Here is a 24,335-nt window from a genome sequence, read left to right as displayed (position 1 = left end):
TCAACTTTTATCCAATCCTTTCAGTTGGCAGAAGCTTAAAATGCCAAGCAAAGTGACTTGTGTTTAAACTGAACACAATACTTGAGTAGTTAACCTCTGAAATACAGACATGGTCCTTCCTGTTGGAGCAGTTATCTGACAACTGAAGCTATTTTGGATCAGCGTCTAAAGAGCAAGCTCCCAAGGGCAGATTAAAGGTTTGAAAGATTTTCATTTTGGAATGAATACATTGGCTATATTCAAATAAGCATTTCTAAATGCAAACCGTAAAGGCTTTTAAACTTCAAGATAGCAGCAAGTCCTTAATGGTTCTCAGCATAGCAAGACTGTGACACTCCTATGTCAGCCACAGATCTATTATATTTGTCAAGTTATGGATTGTATATGGAAACAGCCACTCAAAACTGTGCTCTTGTTCAGCCATTAGTTTTGTATCCTCAAGTGGGCTATGGAAAAGGGTTTCAAAAAGTCTTCTAAACTAAGACATTCTACTTGTGAAGTTGAAGGACCAAAGCTTCATGTTTGCCAGGCTGTTTCCTTGTTGATTGCTCTGTTCAAGGCCAGTTTACATTAATCATTTTCCTTTAACTCCACTAGTTGAAAAAAGATGGCTGGAAAGCAGGGCCAGCGCTTCCATTTACGTGACCTAGGCAGTTGCCTAGGGTGCTAGGATTTGGGGGTCCTTTCGCGCTCTGGGTCTTCGGCGGGTCCTTCACTCGCTCCGGGACCCGCCGCCAAAGTGCCCTGAAGACTGGGAGCCGCGGAAGGACCCCTCCCGCCCCCGGCCACAGAATTGCCGCCAACGACCAGGAGTACGGAATGATCCCCGCCTAGGGCGCCAAAAACCCTGGCGCCGCTCCTGCTGGAAAGATTTCCTCTCCCTAGTTTGCCTGAAACAGATCATGACAGCAAGGGAGCAGCATTAATGGGATCACAGCACTTGTACCTATTTCTACAAATAATCTGGCCTTCAGATTACCCTTCCTTTTCTGAATTCCTAATAGATTACAGAATTTCTATTTAGAGGTCAAATGATCTAGTGGTAGCATGATGCTTCAGAGGACTGAGCTCAATTCTATGTTCCCTAGGCCAGCATAGAGCAGAAGCATTTCATGTTATTTCTGTCACCCCCTTTTGAAAGGGATGCAAGCAGTCTTCAGCCAGAGGAATTTGTTAATTTTAGGAAGATACAAGGGCAAACCTGGGCAATAGGCTGCACAATACTATCACCTCTTCTCTCCCAACCCGTCACCCCCAATTCCCACAGCTGTCATGACAGAGCCTGGCCTACAGAGGGAGTAGCTCCTGTCTGCAGCACAGCTATTGTGGGGCCATTTCACGGAGGAGCAAATGCTATGGAGTTAAGAGGTAGACAATTTTCATGCGTTTTCAGTTGGCTCTAATTTTAATAAGAGTAGCTAAGGTTTATTGGGTTATTGGATTTGGCAGCAGGCCAATTTTTCTGCTAAATAAGGATTTCAGCATGGGCCCTGGACAATCTTTTTTCCTAAATTAAGCCTCAGAATAGTTAAGTCAGCTAATAAATGCAAGGAAATTCTGGATAAAATATTACTCTGCAGTTAGAAGTCATCTTGTTCTTCAGCACTGTAGCAAACAGATCAGTCTGGATGTTTCCTTCACTTTGTGCTACAACACCTAGACTCAACAGGATTGTTTGAAGATTGAATGGTACTTCTAATTTTCAAGTTCTTGTTTTAGCCAACTGTCACAATGTGTGTGTTTTGTTTTACTGCACAAGCTATTTCCATTATGCTGTTAGTATTTAGTATTGATTTTATCTTAATCTAAGCTAATCAAGTAAATATTTTCTACTGCTGATAAAGTAAAGTTATCCTATAGCTAAATATACAAATATCTGCAAGCCAACTTTGAATCTGGGCTATCAAGATGTAAAACAATTTTTATACTATGTTACAGCCTTGAAAGTTCCATTGCCAAAGACCAGTGGTTCTTAAAGATGCAACACGGGTATGTTATTTTTAAAGCCTCCATCAGTGTTCCAGTATTGTATATTCAAAAAGAACGATCATTAACTTACCTTCATAACATTAAATAAAACCTCCTGTCCAAGACTGTCTTTTTCTTTAAAAAAATCATGTTCAGGATATGTTCTAGCAATGTCCCTTCTTATCAGTTTTTCACAAGGAGAAGTCATTTTCAAAAGCTCTGAATATTGATCCTTTATTGGCATGCTTTGAGCAGTGCATAAAAGCTGCCAAACTATTGCTCTAAAATGATGGGGTATCCCTTTTCGAACAAGTTCCTAAAGCATAAGAAAAAGGAAAAGAAACTCATTAGTGCTTCCTACAGTATAAAAATGTAAATTTCTAACACAAAACTACAATGAAATTATATTTTAAATCTCTTTTGTGAAGGAAATTTCTCATGACTTAAGTTGGTTTACAAAGGAAAAGTACATTCTAAAACAATTACATAGTCCACAATATGCACTTGAAAGATGAGTGTTTAAATGGTGATGCACCTAAACTCAGCTTTGTTTTCACTTAACAGCAAAAGAAAGGAGCGTTGACCAAGAAGATGCTGGGAGTAGGATTAGTATGCAACTTAATAAACACTAAAAACTTTGTAAGTATTTTCAGAGGATAAGTAATTACATTCAGTAGACTTATCAAAACAAGGTGCCTATTTTCTGAGCATCTAAGCAGTTGCACATACTTTCAAGCACCACCACAAGACTACTATGCACCAGAAATAAACTGATGCAGTTACAGTATTTTAACGTTCCACAAAAAAATGCCTTTAAGAGACAACACCCTTTGTTACATTTGTAACCTTTGATTCAGAAATGAGAAATCTTTGGTTGGAATAAATCCCCAATGAGTTAAAATTTGAAAAGTAATTAACAAAACGGTTACATAGTATTAGCCAATAGTGATATTTGCCAAACTTATCATTTTAGGCATGTTAGGCTTCAAATGTTAATATAGTACAACAAAAGTCCTACTTCTATATTATTCAGATAAGGGTCTGCTTGGCTAGAGACAATATCCACCAGAAATTCTTGCTTTTTTTTTTTTTTTTTTAATTTTTTTGCTTAATTTCACTGATGTCAGTGCTTCAAATATTTTTTTAAAGCTATTTGAACATGTATTCAGAGACAAAGGCATACCAAGAGGGTAATATGTTCAGGTTCTCTGACTTTTTTTGGTTCCATGTTATGGGACATATATAAATTCTCTCAAAAGAGACAGACAGCTATTACACAATACAAGCCTCTCCTGAATAAACTGGTGCATCAGGAACAGATTCTTGTGGTCCCTAACAACTTACCTATATATTCTGTCTCATTCCAGGGGTGCTTGAGTATTGTACTTGTATTTACAGATCTGTCAAGAAAGACTGAGTGACAAGGGGTTTGGCTGCTTGATAAAGATTTTAAGAAAAAAAGATACAGCCCAGAAAGTTTAGGAATCATGGGGACAACCACCAACCACAGAGCTATTCCCTCAACAATGCAACATAGTTCCTTTCCTATGCATTTTCTAGCACTTCATCTAATCATTTGTTCCGGGTAAGTTCTTGAAGCAGGATAACCTTCTTTTACTTAAGTAATCCTTTCACTAAGAAAATATCGAATCCTGAAAAGGAAAAAAACTGGCAGCTGTCATTACTGTAAGTTTATTAAATAAGAATTATGGTGAAGTAGAAACTTCTCCATAGTTAAGGTTGAAACCAGGACCTCATTACAATGCTATTTCAAACACCCTTGCAGGTAACCCTCTATTAATTTAAGGGATAAGTCTCAGTAATTATTTGTCCAAGTATTATGAAAGTTGGGGTACTTTTAATTTCAAGACCTTCAATTTAGCTTCATGTTAAAGTTTTCAAAGACTGCCTCTCTATTTGTCAAAAGAAAGACAAATACATAAAATCATTCTCAGCATTGTCTCTTCTGGGAGTTTCCAAGGGCAAGGACAGGGCTTAAAAAGTAACAATTTAAAAAAAACAATTACACAGTTTCTTGGTGAAGTCAACAAGGAAAGGAATGTAATTAACAAAGAACCTTCACTACAGCAGGAGCTGTTCTGTAGCTCTACAGTAGTGAACTCAGCCCTTTAATCTCCTTAAGGGAACAATGCCCCTCTGGAGCTCCACTGTAGCAGTATCTTAGTAGCTCTATTGATGATCCCTTGCTGATTCAGGGAGCAGAGCTTAAACTCCCTGAGCCAGCTATGCTCCCATCAGCTCATAAAAGCCCTTTATGACATGCCCCACCATCCCTGCTCCCATGTGATAACTGTGCCCCTAAACTCCCAAAAGCTGCCTCCAGGTATTGCTTCCCAACAATGCACCACCCTCAATCCCCTACATCTCACTCAATGTGGCAGAGGAGAGTTAACTCTTCATCCCCACTGAATTAAGTTACCTATGTAGGTATGCTCTACAAGGTAACAAAGATTAACTCTTCCTACACACCTAAAGAAACAGTAGTGGTACCTGGTCTATATGCCAGGAAAATACTACACTTGGTAACAGGCACAGCATTATTCTTTATGCATGCTAGGGGTACGGAAAGGTAGAACCCCTACGGTCATCTTTCAGAATTATGTCCAGGTCCATGCTTTGAGGTAGATGAAAGTGCCAAGGATGGAACATACATCAATCTGCCTGAAAAATAATGTACCATATGTTTATGTTCAGAGTTTCAAAAATTTCCCCAAGTCTACAAGCCCAAGGGCAGCCTTTGTCGCCAAATCTGAAGACATCTCTTCAGAGAACGCCATGCCCACTGGCATTAATGGGAAGCTGTTGCATACTGTTCTACACTGTATTTAATTGTAAAATTGTCAATCCACCTTATTAGCTTTAAAAGTGTAACTTACCAGTAGAGCTGGCTGAACAGCAAAAGAACACTCATTGAAAAGATATTCCATTAACATTCGTTACATTTGTTGACTATGTTCCCTGAAATAGTATTTTGACTAGTTTTATAATTGGTGAAAATACCACAAAAACCGTTTGACATTAGAGTATGTGACACTCAAATATTTTCACTGAATCCTACTCAGATGCCCTACTTACTACAGTCTCTTGCTTTTGTCTAGTCTTCCCTCCTCTTGACTTCAAATCACTCTCTTTCCATGATCTATTATGGGTGCCTTTTCATAAGCTGTCTTTGCTGTGTGAGCAGAAACAGTCCATTTCCTCTTTTCCTTCTTTTCTCTGACCTCAAATCTTTCTTCACAGCCATCTCAAAGAAATTAGACACACACACACAACTACTCTAATTTCTCTCCATCTCGGCTCCTCACTTTACACAAATACCCAACCACTTACATGGGGCTTGGAAGTTATTCAATATCTAGCAGAACTAAGCCTACCTGCCATCTTCCATATCAATTTCTGGCCAGATCCAACTGTCACAGGCCAATTCTTAGTTAAATTATTTTCCTCCCACTCACCCCACTCCAAGCCACTGGGAAAGGTGCTCTCCCTGAACCCTACAAAGTAAGGAGCCCCTGAGCATAAGTTATCTAATAACCAGACATTAACAGATCCCTCCTTCCCTCAAAATATTCTGTTAGAAAAAAAAGAGAGAAACCACCCTCTCTTCCTCTCCTCTTGTCCTTTTGGCTGCTGCATGGATAGTAGTGGTAAGGCATCTCAAGCTATTGTATTCCTTCCACAGAGCCCCTGTGAGTTCTCCTCCCCACTGAAGAGCTCCAGCACACAGCTGTGCAACAGAGATCAAACATCAGTGGAATAAAACTGACCTGATTCTTCTACAGAGCCCTGTGTACAGTAGTGAAACTGACAGCAGCAGCAAAACTGACAAGACACTGGTCAGTTCTCTCTGGGAGGACAACACTGCATTGGTTTATGCTGGTCATAGTTTGAAGTTCTATTTGCACCTATAAGGTGCTAGAAACCTAATTTTAAGTCTGCAAAACTGCTTGCACTTGCTAGGAAAAAACATTCCTACTTGCCTCAGACAAGTGGGCTCTCTCGTCTTTTTTTGACAGATGTTGGGTGAGAGATCTAAAGTATCCTCATCTGCACAAGTGATGCTCTGTCACATGCCCTTACATAAGTAGCACAGGCTCTGAACATGAAGTATATTCTGTCTTCAGAAATAAGATTAAGGAAATGAGGAATCTTTTCTAGCTTGCAAGGCATTTCCAATGGCAGATTTCATTGAAAATGTTCAATATTCTGGACGTACTAAATATCTGGCATTACATAAAGACAGATGGGGCATACAAGTCTGCTAGCTCATAAACAGAATTGATTTTCAGAATGGAAGGAATAAGTTGTAAGTTTCTATTAGGGCTGTCAAGCAATTAAAAAATTAATCATGATTAATCACACTGTTAAACAACAGAACACCATTTATTTAAATATTTTTGGAATTTTTTTCTACATTTTCAGATGTTCATTTCAATTACAACACAGAATACAAAGTGTACAGTGCTCATTTTGTATTTGTTTTTATTACAAATATTTGCACTGTAAAAAACAAAAGAAACAGTATTTGTATTAAGTGAATTGAAAAATACTGTAGTGCAACCTCTCATGATCATGAAAGCTGAACTTATAAACGTAAAATTATATACAAAAAAACCTGCATTCAAAAATAAAACAATGTAAAACTTTAGAGCCTACAAGTCCAATCAGTCCCACTTCTTGTTCAGCCAATCACTCAGACAAACAAGTTTGTTTACATTTGCAGAAGATAATGCTGCCCACTTCTCACTCTCTGGTGACATTGTGAACAAGAAACTACCATTCCAGAGGACATGCGTACATGATGATTGGTTCTCCTCGATAATGATCCAAAGTAGCGTGGAGCGATGCATGTTCATTTTCATTGTCTGAATCAGATGTCATCAGCAGAAGGTTGATTTTCTTTTTTGGTGGTTTGGGTTCTGTAGTTTCTGCATCGGAGTGTTGTTCTTTTAAGACTTATGAACGCACGCTCCACACCTCATCCCTCTCAGATTTTGGAAGGCACTTCAGATTCTTAAATCTTGGGTCGAGTGCTGTAGCTATCTTTAGAAATCTCACATTGGTATCTTCTTTGCATTTTGTCAAATTTGCAGTGAAAGTGTTCTTAAAATGAAGAACATGTATTGGGTCATCATCCGAGACTGCTATAAAGTGAAATATATGGAGAATGCAGGTAAAACAGAGGAGGACACATACAATTCTCCCCAAGGAGTTCAGTCAAATTTAATTAATGCATTTATTTTTTTATTTAAAAGCTAGCATCATCAGCATGGAAGCATGTCCTCTGGAATGATGGCCGAAACACAAAGAGGCATATGAATCTTTAGCGCATCTGGCACGTAAATATCTTGCATCTCCAGTTACAACAATGCCATGCGAACACCTGTTCCACTTTCATGTGATGTAATTAAGAAGTGGGCAGCATTATCTTCCATAAATGTAAACAAAATTGTTCCTCTTCACAATTGGCTGAACAAGAAATAAGACTGAGTGGATTTGTAAGCTCTCAAGTTTTACACAGTTTTGGTTTTGGGTGCAGTTATGTAACAAAAAACTATATTTGTAAGTTTCACTTTCATGATAAAGAGATTGCACTATAGTACTTGTATGAGGTGAATTGAAAAATACTATTTCTTTTGTTTCTCATTTTACAATGCAAATATTTGTAATCAAAATATAAAGTGAGCACTGTATACTTTGTATTCTGTGTTGTAACTGAAATAGATATATTTGAAAACGTAGAAAAACATCCAAAAATATTTAATAAGTTTCAATTGGTATTCTATTGTTTAACATTGCGATTAACCTTTTTAAATTAAATTGCATGAGTTAACTGCAATTAAATTGATAGCCCTAGTTTCTATCACTTATTTTCCAAAAAACATGGAAGACCAATTGGAGAATAAACCAAATAGCACCAGTTGCATTGCACTATAAAAAAGTGTCCTACAATACTGACTAATACCTTAATTTGCTTTTCTTTCTTTTTGTGTACATCTTCCCATTCATTTACAATTCTTCCCCACAGAATCCAGGAGTCTTCTTCGAGATGGCTGAGGTTGCTAGAAGCTGATGAACTAGATACAAGGGAGGAGCCACTGTTTCTTCTTGACCCATTTACTGAACGCAAGGATTTGCTGTCTGTCTCCAACAGTCTGCAACATACAAAGCTAGTTACAGTACTAACCATATTAGATTAAACAATTCGATTATCAACAATGATGCGAAGTAGATAACTCTTCCACCCTCTCTTCATAGAATGTATCCAACAAATCCATTCATTCATACTGTTTTACTTAATGTGTTTTTGTAATAAAAATTGTAAATGAAATGACATAACTACTCCAACCCTGTGAGCGTTGTAGTTAAGCCAACAGGACAGCTCTCTCCTGTTGGCTTACAGTGCCTACATTAGGGAGCTTACACCAGCGCACCTGCACTAATGCAGCTGCACTGCTGTAAACTCTAGTGTAGCTATGCCCTTATTCCTCTGTGCCCCTCCAGACAGAGAGACTAAATATTGAGCCTGGATTCATCACCTGCTTCCTGTTGGCTACTGATTTTGTGAAAAGCTCAGGAGCAGCAGGCACAGGGCCTTAAGATCTACCTATCTTCAAGTAACAACGAGCCATGTAATAAAAATATATCCATTTACTTCAGTCTAGGTACTGGGTAGGAAGCAAAATATCAGACTACACTTTGAAGTCTAGGAGACCATGTACTATGTTCCATATTCACTTAGCACTGGGGCTGTATTTATAGGAAAGGGAGGCTGCTATGAAAGCTAAGCCAGGAGTCAAGTCAATTCTGATGTCCCTGTGCTAAAAAGTAGCATCTAACCACCATATTGGTGAGGTTGAGTCGTTAATTTTTTTCAGGAAATTATAAACTTCTGCACAGTATTGACCATGTATGTGCATAAATCTCAGTGCACCTACACATTCAGTTTCTCAGATAGAACAAACATTTAATTCAGATATTTACATTGTCTTTCCCCTTCTCTGCTTCTGCCCCTTAGCATTTCTATAAAATCCTAAGTACTGGGTAAACAAAGCATGTATCAGAATGTGATTTAATCCATAAAAAGCAACTTCTTACAAGAGTGATCTTGGCAGTTTTATTATTTTCAGCTTTTGAACAAAAGTCTTAAAGAAGTAGTGTGTGCCTTTAACCTCAATGGTCCCAGAAGTTTAAATCTGAATTTAGTCCCAATTAATGGAAACAAAAAAAACTCTCATTTTCACAAGAAAAAAAGAACTCAAAGCTGAGATGAACAGAATCACTAGCCAGTTGTACTGTGTACACACGAAAACGCATTTTGAAACTTCTACAAGCCTAACCTACCACATACCACTACAGACTTAAAAACTAGAACTGCTTTTCTCAACATGCACCATGTTAAACCCGATTAGACTCCAAATACCGTCAGAGAGAAGAGCTGTATGTACTTTTAAAGCACAGAACAAACATTTTAAGATTGCAAAACCTAAGGTTTTGACAGTCCAGGTTTTCTTCCTCAGTTTATGAAATTCTACTAAAGTTCTATTATAATTTGAACCTTACCTTACTGAATCCATTGCCCTCAGATTTGTAACATGTAGTTTCTTTATACTGTAAGTAGTCACTAAACACAGAACACAAACCGCTTAGATTCATGTAAAACCCTATCAATGATTTACTATCCACAAACAGATCCTTTGGACTGCACCATTCCAATACACTTCTTAGGAGGCCTTCAATAAAAAGTAGACAGTTTTGCTAACTTAAGAGGTTAAAACCATATAATTTGGTTGCAGGAAGTTTAAGTTTCCTTGTGTCACTTCTCCTTTGCTCTCTCACACTCACTATAGCGTGAACTGTTTAATTCACCTATATCCCCGTATTCATGTGTAGGCCAGTTTCTCTCCCACACAGACAAGGAAACCTGAATTTAAAGATATCATCAGCGGCAATTTGTCTGGCGAGCAGAAACAAGTATGGCTTCCTGGGTTCAGAGTTCAATTCTTTACTTCCAAAGAGCTGTTCTAGTTTAAAAAAAAAAAAAAGTAGCAGATTCAAAAAGTTGTGTGACAGTACACAGCAGCTTCCAAGATAGGTGCATCAACTCTCTCCTTGAAAAAGTGTTATCTTGGTGTGAAAAAGCAGGCTTGGTGTGAACTGTTTGAAGGAAGATAAGCAAGGAGACTCCTTATCGCCTATTGAGTGTGTCAACCAATAATGGAGTTCTAGTGAAATGTATATAAGCTTCACTACAGCTAAAATAAAAATGGCCTGTTTTCAAGAGACAAGGAGAAATACTCCAATCCAACCCGTAAAAACAAGACGCAAGGGGGATAAGATTATTCCATTTATGGAAAGTTTTGAAAGCTGTCTGAAAACTGTTTGCTAAAATTAATTTATTTAGACTTTAAACCAAGTGCTGTTTTATAGAATTAAATAAAAAGCATGTTCTTAAAATGTCAACTTTACTGTAACAGAGGGTCTGGACCTCTGAGCACAATTCACAGTTCATGAGATAAACTGCTTAGAGAAAGGTTTACCAAAAGGCCTGACTAAAACCAGACAATTGGACAACTAGAGGTCTGAAGTGCTACTGATCACCATGTAAAAATCTTTGTATCCTGGCTCATTGGGGGCTTTTCTGGACAAGCCCCCAGTGAGCAGAGAAGGATAAAACTAGACTGCTTAGGAGTCATAAGTCTGCATCCTTTCATATAGGTTTAAAAGCCAGCATTAGTATATCACAAACCAAAGACCAGGTTAGGTGAAAGCATCAGGACTTGAGAATCCCTCTTTAAACTGTATCCCAGAATCTCATGGGCTCCAGCATCAGTTGTCAGTACAATTCTAGAAACAATGTTTAATGATTTCTATAAAGCTAGAAAAGGTAACAAATGTTTTAGAGGTTCTGAAAAAGCAGATCCTTTTTTAAATCTCAGATTAAGAATATTTAAAATGCACAATCTTTTCCTTGCAGCTAGTAGTTTTAAATTGAGTCAAATATTGGTCCAGGAAAAACAAATCACTTTTATTAAAATTATAGCAGATAATCCATTAAGTCTATTTTAGTTCTCATTTTACAATTTCAAGAGCAAAATATGAAAGCCATGTTTCCCCCACTCACCTGTTCTGTTCCTCTAATTTAGCCAATAATTCTAAATCATCTGGACTCAACCGTGTTGGTGAGGATGGTGATAGCGCTGGAGTAGAAAGACTGGTAGAGGAGGATGTAGTGTGTAATGAGGCAGATGGACTTGCCACCTGACTGGCCATTTGACTGACAGTATGTGATACAGTGTTCTTCACCCATGAGAGAGTAGAACTCAGCTTTCCTGCAACCTTGTCTGTCGCCACCTGCAAATTACAAAAGGAAAAAGGGATAGTAGAGGTTATTTTTGTAGACTTTGATCAGCAAGCCCACTCAAACCAGTGGAAAATGTATTTAGTGGGATAGCTATATTCTACAAATAAACTGAAGTGTTTGTCATATATTTTGCACCTTCTAAAGAGTATGACTTAAGGTAATCCTGTTTCCCAGAAATCCCAAAGTTGTTGGAAGCAGCCCAAGAGAAATGTATGGGATTATGTTAAGATGCTATGTGAGAACAAATATATAAAGTATGCGGCAGATTCACCAAAAGGATATCGAGGAAATTACCCAAAGATAGCCACAGGGTTAGTCTTTTCTGTGTAGTGCCTATGGTTCCAGAACCATCTTGTACCTCTGACACAAGTAGTGAGATCCTCTCAAAATCTCTTGATAAAAATAGTAGTGCCGAAATCAAGTAAAGCAGGTAAAATGCCTCTGACAATAACTTTACTTGAGGACTGACATGCACTGGAAGGAATTCATGAGTAAGTACCACAGATGTTAAATTTTCCTCTTGCTCTCAGTACCCTCTCTAATCTCAAAGAGGGACTGGCTGGAAGTTTGGCTAAAAGTCAACAAGAACCACAGCTAAAAATCAAAGAAAATGATCCTGAGATCTCTAACAGTGGGGAATGAAATAGTCATTTTGAAATGAATCTAGATTCTAGAATACAACACAAGTCTACTCCCACAAGTGGGTTAGAGAAGGACTACTTGGGAAAACCCTGAGCTAGACTTCTCAGAAAAACGCAAAGGAAACTGATCCAAAAATAAAATAAAATAAAATAAAATAAAATAAAAGAGACCTAGTCCAAGAACTTCCTCGAAGCTCTACCGCTGAAGGAATGTAAGAGGCTTATGCTATTTTCTGAAGTGAACCACTTCCTCAGTGACAGAATATCTAGACTACTGGCAAGCCTAACCCTTATCCAAGTTGTCCACCAGAAGAAAACTTGGGCCACACCTGAAAATGCAGAACAAAGGTGGCTGACAAGTCAAGGTTTGTCAAGGAGAACAGTAGACTGAAGAAGAAATTTTCTTTCAAGTCACACTGCCGAAAACTACCTATTTTGACATATGTAGAATTCCGTACATTGACAGGTTGGCATGAACAAATCGTGTGAAATACAGCTTACCCAATAATACTAGCTTATAGCAAACATATCAAACAATTAGAACCACAAGGAAAGTGTTCCATCCCACTCCTTGAGATCTTTCATTCAAGTGTAATTTAAACAGACAACTTCCATTTCATCTGTTGGATGACAAAAAGCCATGTTTTAAAGCAGGCTTCAGATGTTCAGGTTTAGTAGTAGCTGACAGGCAGCCCTTCCTTGGAGGCTGGACTGGAAAACTGTATAATTGTCATAAACCATGCTTCTTTTGCTAAGTACCACATTTTGAATCAATATACATTGAGTTGTGCAGTGGGGAAGTTTTACAATTTGCAAAAAAGCCTGATCGAAAGCAAAGATTGCTTCCAAAGTGAATTCTGCTAAACCAAATTAAGGCTACAGCATCCACACAAGGATTTAATGCAGTTTAACTAATTCACTTTGAATTCACACCTTTAGTTAATTCTGATAAATTTTCTTGAGTGTCTCCATGTAGACAAGACCTCTTGTCTACACAGACATTGTAATTCTGTGCATTTGTGTGCTCAAAGCCACATCCTTTGCAATAGCATAGTTGGTGTTTAATAAAATAAAGTTAAGTAACCTTGTGTTTGTTCTACCATCTTTCCCTCTCTTCCCTGTAATGGATCATTGGGTCTTTGCCCACATGGTTGTCAATGTTTCCTCTTCCTTCTCTTCCCTACTTCCTTGTATTACTCATCTACACCATGTTCCCTGACTCCCAAGAGATCTCATTTGCCTCACACTTCTGTTTGCTACCATTTCTTATCAGTCTTTCCTTTGTTCCCTGAACCACTTCAATACCGGACTAGACATTCAGAAGCCACAGGACTAAACCTTTTAAGTAAAGAGTGATCCAGAAGACTGGAGCAACATTAGGAGCAACATATGGTGAAAAATAAACCTCTGCTCCAGTAATGGGAAAGGCGAGGGGTAAAAATTCTTACAAGGGAATCCCCATCTCCCCCACCTCCCTATGTAGAGCCTTTTAGCAGCTCTGCTACACAACACCATACCCAAGGTCTTTTGATTCCTAGGATCACTTTTGCTGCAGCCTGGGAAAAAAGCTGAGTGAAATTGACTTGGTGGTTAGTTTCAATGATTACTGCCCATAAGGTTCTAGCAGCACCTAGGAAAACCGACAAGACTGGTGAATTCTGCTCAGCTTTACCAAGCTGCAACAAAGTGAGAAGAGGCACTAGCAGTTCCGGCTCTGGAAGGCAACACTGCATTGGCTACACTTATAAATGAGCCATAAGGGATATAAATGTATTTAATGAAAACTTCTACTATGCAGATGCTGATGGAACTTGACTGGGAAAGATTTTACTTGCCCTTTTCTTAGGTATAAAGACTGGTTAGAAGTGAGGACTTGGTAAGGGAAGCCCAACATTACACCTGTGCTTGAAGCATGGAGATATCCTTTACCAGAGAAGCATCCACCTCCATCAAAAGATGATTAGAAGAAAGTCCTTCAGTCTCATCTTTGGATACTGAGGCAAGCAGGGAGACAGACCAGTACCGCAGTCACATTGACTAGTAAGTTCACCAGGCGTTTCTGTATGCAAGACTCTTCCTTCCCGCTGATGCTGTGTCCTCCAAATCCAGGTCATTTCAGGAGACAATGAGGGTAATAGAGATTCAGTGGGGATGTTACGGTCTCATTGCAGTGACTGAGCTGCAAGAGTATGCAAGCTATCAAGGCTCCACTGTGTCAAATGCTTGTCTCGGCTGGTAACTGTTGCCTATAAATTTATGTTACAACTATTCCAAGTTGGTAGAGCTCCATGTTAGAACTTTAAATTTAACATTATTTTTCTACATTTATCTCCCACTTGTAACACCCAAGATTTTTTAAAATAATTTGTCAGAAGTTTGACCCTATAATTCTGTAACTTACTTTTTGATAACAAAGGGAAGTATCAACTTGTAGTTAAGAACAGGAAAAAGTCTGGAATAGGTTCTATACTTGAAGTATGACCATGGGCAAGTTATTTAATCTTGGAGTTTCAATTTCCCCATTTTTACTGATATGCATTACATTAGATATGTACATTAGATATGTAATATCAAATTGGAGGCTTTATACAACTGCAAAGTATATTTGCAGTTATGCAATAAACATAAACAAGTTAAGCATCTGAATTTTCACATAGCAGAACACACATACAGCCCGTCCTACAGTGTTTCTCAAATGTGGCCACCAGGTGCTTTTCTTGCAGCCACAGCCTCCCTGCCCGACTCTGGAAAGACAAATGCTAGAGGTGCAGACAGCTGGTGAATTCTCCACTTTTCTTGGGGCAGGGTGGGCAGGCTTCGACCACAGGACTTCGGGCTCCATCCACGTGGTAACAGGCTCTTGTCCCAGGCTCACCACCCACATCATTATCCCTGGGCCCTGCGACCTCCCTGCCCACCTCTCCATCCAGGGCTTAATTTGTCCAAGGGCTTGCTGAGGCTGAGTAAGGCTGCTGTGAAAAGTGATATTAAACATACAAATAGCACTTTTCACAGCAGTAGATTTACTATCTAGCACGTTTTTTTAAAAAAGCAACCAAAAAAGCAGAAGAAAACAACAAAAGACAAGAACACGCAAAGCACTTAGTGTTTCTATTCTGTTTAGGTCCAGTAAAAAAGAGATCACTGTACATTATTTTATTAATGAGTCTGAAAAAACCCTACATAAATAAATTACAATGATTTGGACATGTAAATATGCATATTTGTTTTTCCTAAAGTTAATTAAAGTGTTCTAGGAAAAATTGTCAGTGCAGCCACCAGCAAGGAGTTGGTGGCCACACTGGAGGCCACCAAAAAAAACTGTTGAGAACCCTAGAACACCAGTATAATTATCTTCATATTTAGAGTAATTTTAAACATTTATGCAAGTTTAGTATCTATAAACTTACTTCAAACCAATTTATTTAAATCAGAAAAGTCCATTATAGCCATGAAAAGAAATTTAGTTTCAAAAAGCAGTATAGTAACACTATGGAGCTCATCCACAAAAGCAAAGCTGGCCACATTTCGGAGTGGCTCTAGGCGCTAAAAAAAGTTTCCCTATAGAAAAAAGGTGATTCAAGCTTTAATATTGCAGTCCTAGTTAGGACAATGTTAGATCATTACAAATTTCTAAGATTAACATAGAGCCAAAACATCTTATGCTGTTCTTGTTATTTTAAGCCGTGTTACCTAATGAGAAAATTGTGCTAACAAGTTATTTCAATAAACATCCTTAAATATCATTGAAGAGCTCTACTTTTCCTTAATCAGGAAAAGCAAACTGAATTAGTTAGGAACACCACCATAATTCTTTGATCAATCCAATGCTCCCTGTTAAAAATTTGAGTGCACTGAAGTTTAATGGAATTTCAGTTAACTTAGTTCTAAAAGCCAAGGAGTTTAGTTTAAAAATATGTTTGAATTGTCTATATTGTTCCAGGCAATGGTTCCCATTAGTGGTTCACACAGCACCTGTTAGTCAGTCGTATGGTGATGATGAATCATTAACAGCTGCAAATACAATAGTCCATATAAGGGATTCCTCTAATGATCATAGCAGTGCGAAGCGATCATGAATGAAAGGGTAGATGACCCATGAGATGTGGTCCACATAACGAACAAGTTTGGGAACCCTCAGTTTCAGGAATTGGTAATTCCATATGGAGCTATTCCCTACTGAAGTTCCTCAAATCCAGCCCCACTCAAGTCAGTTGTTACTATCAGACTACGGTAAAGTAGCCTACATGGAATAAACCAGCATTTTCAGTCCAGTCTGAACCATCCACATTAAAAAAGCTGCAGTCATAACTGACACAAATTAGCACCTTAGCCTCAAGAAAGGTCAAAATTGCAAGGTAGAGTGTCTGAGCCAACCTACTTCCCCCCTGAGGTGCATCATCCAAGCGAATAGTACAGCACAGCACACTGACAGGACACTATGGAGAAGCCTATTCTGACAATGTCTGTATTGCATCTCTTCTGTGGATGGGACTTCACTCTCAAAGCTGTCAGCCCCATGTCTATAATAAAGGTTAAACTCTATTTGAGAAGTGTAAGTAGTAATTGTTTAAACAAAGGCTTGATAGTACTAGTCACTAATTCTGAATTGCTTTTGCACACAAACGTAAAATTCAATGTTCATTCAATGCCTTTAATTCCACCAAAACATAAAGATATACAAGTTACTTACAGTTAAACTGAGGGGAAAAAAGTTGCTGAAGTAAAATGCAAAGCAGCCTTGCAGTTTGAAGTCTAATTGAAAGAGGAAGATGGTAAGAAAAGCAAATTATAATTTCTTCTGAACTACACCGTTACTATTAAGTGATCAAGTAAATTCAGTGCTTTCACAGCAGATTAAAGTGCATGTCTAAAAATTCCAACGTTATTTCGTGTCAGCCTCAAACCTTTTACTTGCTTTGCAAGTCAAACATTACATTAAAAGCTTTGGAGATTTCAGCCACAGGAATCCTATCTAGCTCAAAAACATAAAATCAAGACAATATGTTAGAACTTATGAACTTCATTTTGTTGTCAGTTGGGCTAGCATTGAAAGGGAACCTTACATGTAAACAGTGATCTACTGAATGAGCATATTTCATTGCAAAAGTTCACTAGTTGCAGAAATTGCTGAACTCAAGAATACAGTCTAGTGGTTAGAGAATTGAACTGGAAAACTGAAGACCCACGTTCAATGCTCAACTCTTGACTGCAGCTTTGGACAAGTCACTTAACTTTGACGTATCTCAGTTTACCCATCTGTAAAATGAGGATAATGTTTACCCAGCTTTTATAAGACACTGAGATCCTGATATGAAAGGTGAAGTGCAACAAAACTCTTACACAACACACAACTAGGCAAACCAGTTATGAAAACAGCATAATGCAGCCCATGATTTTTCCACATTACCTTTTTTACCATCTTCACATGCATTCTGCAGCAATTAAACACTTTATCTTAAGGCTCACAAGTATAAATAAATGGTATCATTCCAGCAATTGATTTTTATTAATTTACAGTGTCTACTAAGAGGACTTGCAAAGAACATTACTAGCAAAATATACAAATTAGAAAACATTAATGCTCAAAGCAGTTTAGAATTGGCAGCATAGAATTAAAATTTTATTTTAATTCCAGATTTATTTACACAAGGATTTTATTGTACTTTTCTACATCAATGAAGTCAAAAATAGTTTTATCTATTTGGACCCTACAGGCTCCACCTAGTGAAGCAGAGTTAAACCGAATTCTGTTAATGCTTTATTACTTGAATCAACACCACACACAAATACAGTAGTTGAATTCATTTTCTGAACTTTAAAACTGGACCCTCTTGTAGGGCTTTGTCAGCACTAATTTTAGGTCCATATTTAGGCTTACATAACCAAAATAGCTAATGGAATTGTAAGAATCTTCTGCACTTTTATCATGTTTCCATTTTCCCTTTTCTTCTGTGCTTTTATGTATTTATCTCATGTTATAGCCTACTCGCTATAAATGGAAACATTCAAGGAAGGTTTTTACTGCTTACTGTTTTGCCATTTCATGTCACTGAAAACTCATTAAAGAACAGAATATGTAAAAAAAAGCATTTAACAACAAAACCAAGGCCTTATATGTAGTTTTTAATATCCGTAGCAAAACATGAGAACAAGAACAATGATAGCATGGATGTGAACTTAAAATATTGCTTTCCCCTATGGAAGAAACAAACTAGTCAGCTCCGGAGACATGAAAAAATGGTTTCAAATGATATTTTGGTGATCTTAGCCCAGTATGGAAATGGGTGTCTGTCAGAACCCATATCACGCTGCCAAAGCTGTGCTTACTACTCAGGACTTCAAAATCACGCAGAAGGAACAGGCAGCGTGTAAATGAGCATGCTAAGTGCCTGCCAGATAATGGCTAGCTCACACAGTGCAGTGAGTTTTCATTCAGTAAATGTAACATGATCAGCAACAAGAAATGAGATTAAAAAGAGAAAAATCAACAAATATTCTTTTGTGGCAGCCGGACTCTAAGTCCTAGAGAGGGTGAGTGGAACTGACTCATTAGTCCCATCTTTTATGAAGAAAAAATGGTCCAGAGGAGAAAAGTGGTTCCTTCATATATACCCTACTGCTGCCCCTCCAGGGAAACTCAATAATAGGCCTGTGGCCCATGTATGGTATGAGTGTATCCTGCAGTTTAATTCTACATTTTCCTTCAATCATATTTCAAAGGCTATAGCCAATATACTATTCTCATCTTTTCTCTTCCTTCTTACCTGCCCTTCTTTGGACCTGCCAGTCTGAGGTTATATCTCTGGATGGCAAAGGAGCCAAAATGAGAGTCCAATGTAGAGTGGATGCAGGAAACAAGAACTGCACACTCTCCAAGTAATCCATCTAGGTAGGTTCTTATGTTGGACCTTTTGCTATGTATCTGATCACCTAAGGTTTGAGTTTATCCTCCATCTACTCCTGGGGGAATTCTGCACTACTGTGCATGTCTCCCACAGACTTCTTTGCTTCCCTACAGAAAAATGACTTTCTGACAGGGAAGCAAAGGGAAGCTGCAAGAGCAGTCACGCACCACTTCCCAGCTGCACAGGTACATTGTTTCAGGCACCCGGAGCAGCCAGTGGAGAGGTAAATCACCACAGGGCTGGGGACACCCCAGGCAATGGCTCCTACCCTGAGCCAGGATCAGCTGCTAATTCTGGCTGGGCTGAAGGGAGAGGATGGGACTTCTTCCCCTGCAAGGAGTGGCTGGGGCTGTGTCAGACCCACCCCCACAAGCCTCCCACAGCTCCAGGAAGCTCAGCACCCTCCCCTGCTTCCTGAACCCATCACTCCTCAACTGCAGGGGGAGAGCTCACCGTATAGGGAGTTGCTCCCCCATCCATCCAACTCCCATGCATCTGGATTTCCCATACCCACATGCCCCCACCAAGCCTCACCCCATACACCCAGGACCCCCCCCCCAAGACCTCCATATCTGAACCCCACCCCACAGAACTTCAACCCCTACATCTGGAGCCTCCCTGCACACAGACCCCCTGCCCCAGATCACCTGGCACTGAGCTCCCTGCACTCAAACCCCCACCCACTGCACCACTGAGTCCCAACATCCAGAGATCCACACTACTGACTCAACTAGCTGCACCCAGACCTCCACCCACCAAGCCCCACTCTCCCAGCACCCAGGCCCCCCTGAGACCCCCTCCTCCGCTGAGCCCCCAACCACCTTCACCTGGAAGCCCCTGCAGAGTCCCATTGCCCCTTCAACTGGAACCTCCCTAACAAGTCTCTGTGCATACAGATCCCTCTATACCTAAACCCCCCACTGAGCTGCCTGCACCCAGATTGTCCCATAGAATCCTCTAACCCCACACTTGGATCCTGCCTGCCCCACACCTGGTACAGATGGGCAGAGCTCCAGGGTTTTTCGGGGGCAGGTCCAGGCCTTGTGCTGTGTCAGGGTCAGGTGCAGCCTCACCACTGAGTCTGTGTCCCAAGGGTGTGGGGTAGGGAGGCTGCAGGGTGATCTTTCACATTTGTGCAGCCAGTGGTCTGTGCGCCCCACTACCATGCTGCAGCCTCTGCATTTATTTATTGACCAATGAAACTTGCAGAATTTATAATTTTTTGGCATAAACTTTTAATTTTTTGGAGCAGAATGTCCTCAGGAGTATCTATCTTAGAGATCAACCAACTCCTAGGGAACTGAAGTGTGGTTTAGAGGAAGTGTGGGTGTTCTTGAAGTAAAATATCAGAACAAAAGCTTCAATACTGGAAGGGAAATATTGGCTAGGCTACCTATCAACAGGAAACAAGTGAGCTTTGCTGGACTGTATCACTCAATAGGAGATAGGCTCCTCAGTTCTGAAATTCCTGCAGCTCGCTCTGGAGAAACTTGTTATCAAGACTCCAAGGGAAAGATTCTCATACATACATACATACATACATACATACAAGCCTGTATACTAACTTGAGTCAAATGCTGGGAATTTGTGACCTGAAGATGATCACAGAATCATAGACTTTAAGGTCAGAAGGGACCATTATGATCGTCTAGTCTGAGTTCCTGCACAACGCAGGCCACAGAATCTTACCCACCCATTCCTGTATCAATCCCTTAACCTATGTCTGAGCTATTGAAGTTCTAAAATAGTGGTTTAAAGACTTCAAGGGGTAGAGAATCCTCCAGCAAGTGACCCCTGCCCCACCCTGCACAGGAAGGTGAAAAAACCCTAGGGCTTCTGCCAATCTGCCCTGGAGGAAAATTAGTTCCAGACCCCAAATATGGCGATCAGCTAAACCCTGAGCATGTGGGCAAGACTCACCAGCCAGACACCCAGGAAAGAATTCTCTGTAGTAACTCAGATCCCACCCCATCTAACATCCCATCACAGATCATTAGGCATATTTACTGCTAGCAGTCAAAGATCAATTAATTGACAAAATTAGGCTAACCTATCATACCATTCCCTCCACAAACTTATCAAGCTTAGCCTTGAAGCCAGATATGTCTTTTGCCCCCACTGCTCCCCTTGGAAGGCTGTTCCAGAACTTCACTCCTCTGATGGTTAGAAACCTTCGTCTAATTTCAAGTCTAAACTTCCTGATGGCCAGTTTATATCCATGGATATAAGATCTCTGTGTAAGTTCAAAAGCTCATCTTTCACCAACACAAGATGGTCAAATCTTCCCTCTCATTTTATGTCTAATATTGAGAGGGAAGATCTGCTGAATGTCATGAGGGAGAAGGAGATGGCTATTTGAGGAGGAGAAGTCATGTATGGTTTTTACCCACCCTAACAACAAGGTGTTCAGAAGCTCTCCTACAGAGTGCTATGAATCCCCCACTTTCATAAGCAAGACTCATTCAAAAAAATGTGAACAGATCCTGCCAAGCCCTGCAGAATCTCCAAAGGCAGAAGTATCAAGATGGGGGTAATAGGGCACATATGGGAACAGTGAGGTCCTACTTTAAGCTTGAGAAAAGGTTCAAACTAGTTTACCTTAACTGAACTTGTCTGCCCACCTCCAATTCAGAGGACTTGGTGGGGGAGAGGGGAAAACTATGTTCCTTTATTTAAAGATCAGCTTTAAGAAACCAAATCTGCTTCAATATCAGTGTTTGGGTAGCAATTTGCATACAAAAAGATAAGCTAAATGGGAGTTTTGAAGACTTTTAAACACATATATGCATGTATCATACAGATTGCAAGAGAGCATAGAGGATGCTCTCTTGCAGTGAAGGCATAAATTATTGCTGCTTCAGTTTATATACACAGCATTATTATAAAGATTAATAATGTACCTCACAGGATGTTGTAGGAACTGATTAGTTTGTCGAAGTCTTTGTATGGCTTTAAAAATGCTAAGTATTGCAATTCCTCCAAATATAAATGTAGACAGAATCAGGTTGATCTTAAGAAAAAGTACAGCTAATATGATCACTATAGAGAGACAGTCTTGCAATGCCGCTGAGTAATATTGCCCATGTAAGCAAACACATCAAGAACACCTTGGCTTGGAATGATGTACTGCAAGTGCCTGAATGAAGAACAAGAAGAGGAAAGATGTAATCAGCTTTTTGGCGGAAGACAAAATTAAGTAGTTGGGAGGAGGTAAGTCTCATCCACTTAATAAAGTCAAAAGAAAATAAAGCCAAGATTACATCAATACAGTCCAAAGAGCCAAACTGAGGGCAACAATAATCCTAATTTTACTCCAATAGTTATGGAATACGTCACTTCTACAACCATTCATAAATAGCATTTAAAGGAAAGTTTAGCTCTTACTAACCCTGTTTCTGCCATTTACAATCATCCTACCTTCAATTAAAAATAAAACAAAATCCCAAAGCATGCAATAAAACTGTCAGTTTGTCACTTTATTTATCTGCCAAAAGGGAGAGATCATCCCTTCCACTGTTTCTGTTTTAAAATATATGTCCCTCCCCTTGTATTTGTGTTTATCCTAATTCTGGTCTTTGCACATGTGTACTACAAACGTTTTATAAATTTGCTGAAGTTATTAGAACTTTGGCAAAAAATAGAACAGGAGCCAATTATTTTTAAGACAGATCAGACTGTGAGGTTGGAGTGGTGTTAACTATATACTTCAATTTTTATGACTGAGCAAGACTTCCAGTTTCATCCCCTTCTCACCCCAATTTAACAGATATGGTAACTAGAATAAGAGAATGCACACAACAATCACTTTTCTGGCAGAGCTGGGAGTAAAACCCAGGTCTCTACCTTGACAGAATCAAGTCTCACCCACTTAGCCAGACTGTTCCCAGAAAGATTAGGCTTTGCTATCCTCTAAAAATGAGATACTCCTGCAAAGCCGACACTATAAAGAACTGAGACACAGATTAATGGTAGCCTTGTATTAAATATACTCCCATAGCATCAAAGATCCCTAGTCATGGATCAGGATCCCTTTGTGGTAGGTAGTGTCCAAACAGAAAAACAACAAGATATTTTAAGGGAGACTAAGAGGAAACACCCATTTTAGGTGTCCTTTAATAGACCCTAATTTCCACACACCAGATCCACCACTTTCATTGCAAGACTCAGACCTCATACTTACCTATGAGAAAACACACCATACATGTCTAACAGATATGTATGTTGATGCTGCTGAAGTCAGAGTTAAGGCTTTGCAATCTAGTATAAGCATGAGGAAAGTTCCATATGTATTGTATTGTTACTGTTTTTAACAAAGGCAAATGGGACTTTATATAAGGGCAGAGTCTGCAGTGAAAGTGATGAATGTGATATATGGGAATTAAGTAAGGTATGTTAAAGGATGATAAAATAAAGGAAAAGTCCAGTTAAGGTAAGGATTTGTATGGGTGGACACCCACCCAAACAACCATAACTAGTTTTAATGAACTTTCTTTGGGGAAATATACATTTCCTTTAAGTATCTAAAACTGCTGTCTTCCTCAGTATGAAATCCTCTCAGTCAGTTTAAAGATCAGGACTTTTAAAGCTATGTTAGTAGGTCATGTTATTAAGTTTGAGTTTTTGGAAGTCTGATACCAGAGTGATGGATGTGATATTACAATGTCTGCAGAATACAATTTGCTTTTCACTAATGAGAAGCAGTAACAAGGTTTTCATAGTAATCATTTAATGTGATTGTCTACATATTACAATTCCATATCATTAGCAGCCACTGTTACCAAAAGAAACTGAGGAATTACTAGCATAATATATCAGCTAGTGGTGTGACATATCTGCATGCTTTTTTAGTTCATAAAACAATTCCTGTTCTGAGTGTTCTCATCAACTACTACAAGATTCTGTATATATTTAACCAGGATGTAAAAGATATATTATAACCACCACTATGCATCATGTGTATCTGCAAATAAGTTATACTGAGTAATGGGTGTTTTAATTTATATCAGCTCAAGTTATATAATACCATCGGTTAATTGCAATTGTTTTATTATACATATAATATGGGGTGTTGAGTTGAGGCTCTGAGTTTCTAATAAAGGAATCTAGAGAGGTAACAGCATAGTGAAGGTTTAAGTAAAGAGGAATACTAAAGGGAAACCAATACCTCAGATTACATTCACGTAATTGTAAATTTTTTCCATGAACATTTCTGGATTGTGTATTATTATTTACAAAAAATCCAGAGAACTGCTTATGGCTGCACTTAACAAGTTGGCCATATTTTCCCATTAGTTAAACAGAGGGTATTCATTTAACAGGTTTATTCTTACATATCCCTAATTGTATGTGTACCAGGAACTGCTTTTAAATTAATCAATTTCCCATTTCACTGAATTGGGAAATTTGCACATGTTTTAGCAATAAAACAGCATT

The 24,335-nt window shown here is 38.9% G+C and overlaps 1 protein-coding gene across 6 annotated transcripts in view; it reads right to left on the bottom strand.

The window, feature by feature from the left end:
• EVI5 (ecotropic viral integration site 5) overlaps positions 1-24,335 on the bottom strand; it is a 129,557-nt gene that overhangs the window by 96,248 nt on the left and 8,974 nt on the right. For all 6 annotated transcript variants that reach the window (XM_050962150.1, XM_050962152.1, XM_050962153.1 and 3 more), the window contains exons 2-4: positions 11,114-11,343; positions 7,955-8,144; positions 2,060-2,284 (exon numbers count right to left, since the gene is read on the bottom strand). In XM_050962150.1, the coding sequence (XP_050818107.1) occupies positions 2,060-2,284; positions 7,955-8,144; positions 11,114-11,262 (564 nt within the window). In that variant the 5' untranslated portion in view covers positions 11,263-11,343. The remainder of the gene's footprint in view (positions 1-2,059; positions 2,285-7,954; positions 8,145-11,113; positions 11,344-24,335) is intronic.

This window comes from Gopherus flavomarginatus, chromosome 7 (assembly GCF_025201925.1).
Source record: "Gopherus flavomarginatus isolate rGopFla2 chromosome 7, rGopFla2.mat.asm, whole genome shotgun sequence".
NCBI lineage: Eukaryota > Metazoa > Chordata > Testudines > Testudinidae > Gopherus > Gopherus flavomarginatus.
This window is presented reverse-complemented; position numbering and strand designations above follow the sequence as displayed.